The sequence below is a fragment of the Brassica oleracea genome, chromosome C9 (genome assembly GCF_000695525.1).
Source record: "Brassica oleracea var. oleracea cultivar TO1000 chromosome C9, BOL, whole genome shotgun sequence".
In the NCBI taxonomy this organism is placed as follows: Eukaryota; Viridiplantae; Streptophyta; class Magnoliopsida; order Brassicales; family Brassicaceae; genus Brassica; species Brassica oleracea.
Window position 1 is genome coordinate 27535785 of NC_027756.1, and position 8745 is coordinate 27544529.

At 39.5% G+C, this 8745-nt stretch overlaps 2 protein-coding genes across 2 annotated transcripts; one reads left to right on the forward strand and one right to left on the reverse strand.

The window, feature by feature from the left end:
- Positions 1 to 1941: 1941 nt before the first annotated feature.
- On the forward strand, positions 1942 to 3277 carry LOC106312967 (2-keto-3-deoxy-L-rhamnonate aldolase). Its single transcript, XM_013750678.1, has one exon. The coding sequence runs from the start codon at positions 2048 to 2050 to the stop codon at positions 3125 to 3127; it is 1080 nt and encodes a 359-aa protein (XP_013606132.1). The 5' UTR covers positions 1942 to 2047; the 3' UTR covers positions 3128 to 3277.
- Positions 3278 to 3906: 629 nt separating this feature from the next.
- Positions 3907 to 6956, reverse strand: LOC106319315 (N6-adenosine-methyltransferase MT-A70-like). The gene is made up of 7 exons (XM_013757598.1): positions 5875 to 6956; positions 5312 to 5410; positions 5151 to 5234; positions 4744 to 5075; positions 4458 to 4674; positions 4292 to 4371; positions 3907 to 4206 (listed from the first exon to the last, which is right to left on the reverse strand). The coding sequence occupies exons 1-7, from the start codon at positions 6889 to 6891 to the stop codon at positions 4035 to 4037; spliced, it is 2001 nt and encodes a 666-aa protein (XP_013613052.1). The 5' UTR covers positions 6892 to 6956; the 3' UTR covers positions 3907 to 4034.
- Positions 6957 to 8745: the final 1789 nt, after the last annotated feature.

Consider the following 8745-nt stretch of genomic DNA (forward strand, 5'->3'; position numbering starts at 1 on the left):
AAGACTGCATCTTAAGTCTCCACGGAGGCGTAGACATACAAAACAGTCTACCGTTGCGACACAGATCTGAAAAAGAACGAAAACCATGTAAATAGTTACCTTTTTCCTGTGTAAACTTCGTTTCCAACCTTTTCAACCGTCCAAACTCCAAATATGGGCAAAAAGAAACATCTTTGACTATTCACTAATGAAGAAACTCGAAAATATGAAGTTTGTGATTATGAAAATGAAAGTTATGAGAGTTTTTTAGATGGAAATGTAGAGGAGATGAGAGGAAATGAAGTTTTTTGGGTTAGAATGAGAAAAAAAGTGGTTGAAAATTGAATTCTTGAGCTTTAGAGCTCAAAAATGGTGGTTCATGGTGGTTGGAAAAATTGATGATGATGACATTTTTGTAAATAAGAAGAAATGGTTAGGGTGTATTTGGTTTTTTGTTAATTTCGAAATTAATAAAAAATAAAATAAAAATGGCAATTTTGTGAATAATTCAAAAACATAAGAATAGTATGAAAATTTTATTGATGAATAGTAATGACAAAAAAAAGATTGGTTTTGGGTTTGACTAAAAATTGTGGGTTGGTTTTGAAAAATACCCTTAGTATTTTTATGCAAAATAAAAAAGTTACACAATATTTTATACAAACAATCTGAATTATCCAATATTTTAATTAAATTATCCAAATATTACTTTAAATTTGTACTGAACTTGAAAAATTCCAAGTTTTGCGCGATTCTAAGTTTTTCTATCCAACTAAACTAAAACTTAAAAGAATTGAACTGAAACCGACCAAAATTTATTTATACATGAATAATTCTTCCATTTTGAATAAAAATATTAGAAAAAATGAACTAAACCGGATAATATTCAAATGCCCAAACCTGGGTGTGATAAAAAAAAGCACAAAGTCTCCTCCCTCGTACAAGGCATGCTTTGTGTGTTTTCAATTTCTTTATAAGAGCATCTGCAATGGAAGTCAAATTACTTCAAAAAAATAATAATTAAATAATCAGTAGATTCCACCAAAAGTTAAGGATTCAATCATTAAAATTCTTAAATAAAGATTCTTTCTTATTGAATCCTTACACTATTTGCGGGTCCCTACGACATGTGGCGATCCGTGATTGGTTGATATATATTTTTTTTTATCTGAAAAAAGAATAATACTTAAAAAATCAAAATACATTTTTTCTAAGGACTCTTTTTTGGGTAACACCATTGCGGGTGTTGTAAGGCTTCACCCAACTACCCAAATCCTTATACGGGATTGTACTTTAATATTTTAAATATCTCTGTGATGGTATCAACTAAGATATTCAGTCTTTTTTATGAAGAAAAGCTTCAAATATCCTCTTATAAAATTATTGCATCAAAAAGGTTGCGTGCTGGGGAAGTCAATTATTGCATCCAAAATTATTTGAATGTATTTATGTAAAATATTCAAAATCATCAGATATTTTATATATTTCACTTGAGTTACTTGATATTTTTAACTTAATTATCAATTTATCACAAATTATCGGTTCCAAGTCTTACTATAGCCGAACTAAACCAAAAACTAAAAGAAATGAAAAACAAAAACGTATAAAATACATGGAACTGCCAAACCTTGGTCTGATGCAGTGTTGTGTTTGATAAGAATCTTATAGCTTCATGGTATAGCAGAAAGTCTCCTCTTTCTCGTACAAGGCATGATTGTATGTTTTCAGTTTCCTTGTCAAGACTTCACCCTAGATGGATTTTTCTTTTAATATTTTTAATCTCGTTACGTAATTTTGTTGATATCAAGTAAGATATTCAGATATCAGTGCTTTGTTTTGAAGAAAAGCTTGAATTATCCTTAATTTTAGTGGCATCTGATTAGGGGCGAGTGACACATTGTGCCGTTTTTGAACGAAGATAAAACAGCATGAAGTTCATTGGTCTGGCTCGGAAACGATGATAAACACTTGAAGCTAACTAGGTTTTCGGCCAGTACGACTAATCCATTACCAAACACTTGAATTAAGCAAAAGGCCACTGTCGACACTTCCCAGGTCATACACCGCCATGGCCACCGCTACAATCTTCTCCACAGTCAACACAGATTTGGCACATCTCTTTAACTCCTCTTCTCCGATCATCGGGAAACCATCACCTTCAAATTCCAACTCCGTCAGATCCACGGTTACATTTTCCAGGAAAACCCTAACTCCAATCCGATTCTCTTCATCTCCCGCTGATCACTCCCCCGCCGCCGCCATCGCTTCTCCCACCGTGGAAGGAATCGCCACCCGATCCAAAACCTCACTGAAATCCCGCCTCCAAGGAGGAGAAACTCTCTACGGCATGTTCTTGCTCTCCTTTTCGCCGACTCTAGCCGAGATCGCTGCTCACTCCGGCTACGATTACGTCGTCGTTGACATGGAACACGGTCACGGCGGCATACCGGAAGCTCTAGACTGCATCCGAGCTCTTAACGCCGCCGGTGTAGCCGCCGTTCTTCGCTTACCGGAGAACTGTCCTACATGGGCCAAAAAGGCCTTAGATCTAGGCCCACAGGGAATCATGTTTCCGATGATCGAATCTCGCAAGGACGCGACCAAAGCGGTGTCGTACTGCCGGTTTCCTCCTGAGGGGATCCGTGGTTCGGCGCACACGGTGGTGCGAGCGTCCAAGTACGGAATCGACGAAGGGTATTTAGGTAATTACGCTGACGAGTTACTCATCATGTGCCAGGTGGAGTCGGCCGAAGGAGTGAAGAAAGCTGATGAGATCGCAGCCGTCGATGGTGTTGACTGCGTGCAGATGGGACCGTTGGATCTGAGCGCGAGCATGGGATACTTGTGGGACCCGGGGCATAAGAAAGTGAGAGAGATGATGAGGAGAGCGGAGAAGGCGGTGCTGACGTCAGATCCAGAGAAAGGCGGGGCCTACTTGTCAGGGTTCGCGATGCCACACGACGGACCCGCGGCGATCCGGGAACGTGGTTATAACATGGTGGCCGGAACCGTCGATATTGGGCTGTTCAGGAACGCTGCTGTGGAAGATGTCAGGAGATTCAAGATGGGTTTGGTCAACGAATCGGACGGTGAAGATTCGTTGGATAACGGGAAGGATGTTGACGATGAGAAGTACTGGAGCGAATAAGCATGTAATTCCGTTACAGTTTCTTAAAAATAAAATGTGATTTTGCGTTTTTCAATGTTTCGTTAATGTTGTTTGGTCAGTGTTTTTATTAGAATCATGTCGCAAACGTTAACTCTTTCATAAACCAACATGATCACGGTCGTTAGCTCATCAGAGACTGCAATTTCAACGGTCTAGATCCACAAAGCTGAGACTTTTGGTTCTATTTTTCCTTTTTGCCTCTAATTGGTTTCGTTTGAGCTATGGCCTGTTTAATTAAAAAGAACATTCGTTTGGTTGTTTTTGAACACAGGTTGTGCAGAATTCGTGGATGGGTCTAACTTCAAAATATATTTAGCTTATTTTTCTTTTAGAGCACATCTAGTGGTTGGAGATACTTTTTTCAGTATCTTAGCAATATAAATAATTAATAGTTTTAGTATTTTTCTTATTTGGTTACACATTTAAATTTATATTCTTAAAACAAAATTAGTAAAGACATGTGTCTTTGGTGTTTCTTGAGCGTTCTTGGAATCTCTCTTTAAGAAACCGGTTCTTGTAAAATTTTGCTTCTCATATTTTTAATTTAATTCTATTTTAATTCTCTAGATACGCATTGGGTTGACTTTAAAAGTGTTTTTAAGTTTTTAATCTTGGTTACATTTTGATAGCAATGAATTCTCGAAAAATCGTACTAAACCTATCTTAATTTTTTGGGTATTAGTTGAAAAATGTTATTGTCACTGTTACAATGTTCGTTAGTGTTGTTTTGAAGGCTTCAAAAAAGCTTTTTCCTTGCATTTTCATAAAGATTTAGATTACAAGCATGCCACAAAATGTTACTCTTTCAAAAGTCAACATGATCACGGTCGTTAGCTCAACAAAGCTGAGATTATTCGCTCTAGTTTTTTTTTTCCTTTCAATTCAACTAAGCTGTGATTGAGTCAACCGCCATTGGTTCGTTGTCTGTCTCCATTGTTGAAGCTCTTGGTGGTGATGGTGGTTGCACATCTACGTCAGGGTATGATGCCTTAAACCGAGCTCGAAGACCTTCGTTTATTAACCGGACTCCACTTAGCTGGTTCCCAAGTGACAGCCATCTATAGAGACCCAAAAGATTCACAACATCAGCAAACAAGTCACACTTACTAATCAGATGACAATAATAAGTATTATTAACATTACCCGGCATGAGCATTGTGCATACGGGCAAATAACTCTAGCTTTCTTGCTCTTGGCATGATCCTCTCTAACATTGCATACATCTGTTACGGTAACAAACTGGTTCAATCATTTTTTTTTTCACAAGAAGACTCCAAGAATCATATACAACAAAGTAATATGGACAAACCTCGTCTGGCTTCCGACTTGTCTCCCTAACCTCTGCAACAATCACATCAGTGTCGATGTTTCTGTTGACTTCTGGGTTTCCTTTGATTCCAACCAGACAATGCTCTTTGCTATGGTTGAGCCAATGCCCTGTTCTTCCTGTTCGTATGATACGTTGAAGCTGATTCGTCTTCACCCATATGATCTCTTCCACTCGCTTGTATCCCCAATGCTCCAAGCTTTAACCAAAAAAGCAAAACAGTAAAGAAACTTCCAAGTAAAAAGGTGATTGAGAAGTTTCAAAGTACCATTCACGGCCTAGCTCCATTGCACGACCGGTGACCCAGAGGAAGATCAAACCGTCAGTCTGCAACGAGGGAACATTGAGTGAGCGCATCTCGTCATCAGCCATTGTTCCATATGGAAGTTCCATGTGAATGTCCCATGGTGGATCCGCCATAACAACTCCAAAAGTTCCCAAAATGTCCATTCTAAAGTTACGGATGTCGCAGTTAATCCATTGTGCCTCACCAAGTTCAGCTTCCGAACAGTAATCAGCACGAAGAGGCTTCAGTGCCTTATCTGGACCAGCCATCATTGCGTCAGCCATGTCAAGCTCGTAATGCACGTATTTGCAAGTCTGTCCGAATCCAAAAAAAACATTGCTCAATTGCCGTTTTATCTACATGAGATGAACCGAAGTAAAGAGAGTTACCTTCATGTGACGACAAGTATCGAGAAAGGAACAGTCTCCTAGGCTGACGTCCGTATGTGAAGCAATTAGTCGACGAAAATGTCTCTGGAAGCATATTATAAGTCATAAGAACTAAGCATCTACTGGTAAAGCACCATAGACATCAAAACAAAAACGCAAACCTTGGTGCAGGCAAAGTGGGCACCACACTGAAGACGGCAATCCTCTTTAGTTAAATACCTACAGTAATACTTAACCTGTGATCCTCCTTTGCTTTTAAACTGTGAAGCGCATAACAAATGCACCAGTCATTCACAAGAACCAATCGTAATATGGATAAAAACAAAGAAAACGTAACATGTAGACGAGTTGAGGCAAGTGAAGTCACAACAAACACACAAGTTTTGAAAAGAGAGATCACAGAATCCATAACTATCATCACCCAAACAGAAGAAACAAGCATCTCAGCCATATAGCTCTTTGCTTTTCCCCTTGTAGTAATTCTAACACAATGCTGAGAACTCCGATTCTTGAGAACACAGAGGGAGTAGTATTTTCTCCCATGTAATCTTGATAACAAAATACTTAGAATCATAACATGGCAAATAACTTCTCCAGCTTTGGATCAACATAACTTATCAAATCAGTTGTGAACAATACTATGGAAAGCTTCTAATAAACTGGCATTCACATTCCATAAGAAGGAAGCATAACTTGAACTAGCTAAAATAAGGAGCGTGTTTACCTTAGCAGCAGTAGCGGCTTCTTTGGCGGTAGGACGGTGAATGAGATCAAGCAGCTCCTCACCAGCCCTGGACTGCTGCTTCTCCTTAAAAGACTTCTTACTCAGAAGAGCCTCAACGTCTTTCAAATCATCATCCTCGCTTCTAACCTTCTGATTCACCGGCACTGGCAAAGGCAAAGGTAGAGGAAACGGTGGTGGCCTACCGATCATCCCCATTGGATGATGATGCATCCCCATCATCCCTGCATTCATCATCGGCCACATCTCGGGTCTAGGAAAATTACCCGACGCGGAAACCCCAAACCCGCCATTGCCGGAGACCGTGGAGTTGTTATTAGGGGCTTCCACGACCCGACCCGATTCGTTAAAACTCTCAGGAAGCTCCTTGAGCAACCTGGTTCGATCAATAGCCAAGACCATGATTCGAGCCGTCCCATTCACCTCGAACTCCTCCAACTCAACCGAACCGTTCTCTTCGGCAATCGACTTGAGAGCAGTCTCTACGGCCTGAATGGCCCCACACTCTCCACCTAAGTCACGCAGCGCTGCTTTCTCCGCGGGTCTCGCGTTCTGGTCATTCTCGAGCTTCCTCCCCACACTCGACGAATCAGTCGCCGACCATGGTACTCGCTGGAGCAAACACTCTGCCACCATTGCTCTCACGAGAGCCATCGGACTCCCACTCGATCCATCTGCTTCGGCGCCGGAGCCACCGGAATCGATAAGCATCGGTGGTTTCGAGTCGTGACCTTGTTCGGGTTCTGATTTGACGATCGGGTGGTGCTTCTTGGGTTCGGGCAAAGGAGGTGTTGCGGCGAAAGGTCGTTTCGTGAAGGAAGAGATGAGTCGGAGAGAGAGATCGAGCGATGGGACTATGTCGGGGACTACGGATTGGAGAGACGATAGGAGATCCAAGTGTGCGTCGTGTTGGGTTCGGATTCGATTCTCCAATCGAGCTCTCATGTCTTTGACGGCGGTGATTGTGGCGTCATCGTTTCTCTCCGCTTCTGTTTCCATTGCCTCCGATTAACTTACAACGGAGAGAGACTTTGACCACTGTGGGGAAGCTTAAAGAGTTAAAACAAAATAGGGGGTTTAGGAAATACGACGCCGTAACAGCATATGGATCTCGTCTACTTTTTCTTTAGGTTAAACATTGATCAGATGTGAACGCGCTCCATAACTCAGGGCCGACTGGTTCTCGTTTTCCGCCACCACCCGCAGCATTTGCGGTTGTTAGCGGTTGACAGCTTTTCGAAACAATCATACAAACCGCTCCAAATCACTCCGAACCTCTTAAACTCAAAAACTAGTTCCATCTAGCGTTTGCGGTTACGGTTGCAGATGAAAAAATAAATATAAAATTCTTTTCAAAAATATTTTAAAATTAAAATTTTAAAATAGAAATATTATAAAAAAATATATATACATATTTTATATATTAATTAAAATTCACAAATAGTATCATAATTTGTTTTATAAAAACTTTAAACTAACTTTTATTAGAATTTTTAAACATTTATATACACACATATATAAAGATATACACATATATAAAACGAAATAAAATATTTTTAAAATTTTTTAATATAAATTTTCAAAACAAATTTTATTAAAACTATAACTTTCAACTACTTTAAAATTTTCATAAATAAAAATAATATTTGTATTATTATATTTATAATTATTATATTTTATTACAATAGTATGTTTTTTATATTTTTATAATGTTATAATACATTAATATAGGTAATTTATTATTAAACCGCTGCAATATCTTATAATCAACCAGTCACAAATATCCTGCAAACGCAACAATTTTCAAACGTTGCACTAGTTATACAAAACGCTTAATAACGCTTGAAACCGCAACCATCCGCATCCGCAAACTCCCGCATCCGCAACTGCAACCGCTGCGTTTAAATTAGTCAGGCCGTCAGTCAATGCATGTTCATCGCAAATCAAACGGAAACAAGTCCATTTGTCCGTTTAATTACGACTGTTTCATTATTCCTTTATTTCCAACATTATAACCAGCTCTCTCTACACCTACCAATCATTAAACTTTTCCATGTAACACGTGACCACATTGGGATATCTCTTTTTCACTATATTCCTTCTTGTTTTTTGGGATCTTGGTTGTGATTTCTGTAAAATAATGATTTTAGTTTCTTGATCGTTTTCATTGGTGTATCTCTATACTGTCATCTATTAACTAAGACACTTGTGGACCCTTCCAATTTGTTGAACAACGTATTTGAATGATTTGTTCATACAATATTTCGGTACAGTTGCATAATTTGAAAATTTCCAATGTGTCTATGAACTGAAATCTCGAGTAATATCTGTTGCTGATGAAGCTATCTCCGAAAGATGCCACCATGCAGCAACGAACATGTGGAGAAGAAGATTCAAGCGTGCTGCTTCATTTGATTGAAGGAAAATCTTCATCTTATTATCCATCTTGTAAGTATACGTAGCTTGATATATACTTAGGATTGCAACAGTGTTTGATCGGAAAACGGTAATAAAGAAGATATGGGTTTTAACAAAGACGTCTTATTTATGGTCGAAGAAAACGTTCAGTCGGTTACAAAGGAAACGAAGAGAGTGCGACAGAAAGGAAGCCGGTGGCTCGATGAGCTACCGGAAAAGTACAACTAACGGCGAGATGAAGCAAAGGTGAAAACCCTAATCTAGCCGCCAAGTGTTAGTCAGTGATTTCGGATCCTTCTCTCGTTGTCTCCACTTTCCCTTATATAGACGTCCTGATGCTTCGTCCTTGACTTAATTTACGCCATCTTGGTGGGCCTCCTCTGCTGGGCCGAGAAGCCTGTAGGCGTCCGAGCAGCCGCTGAGCCGAATATACTT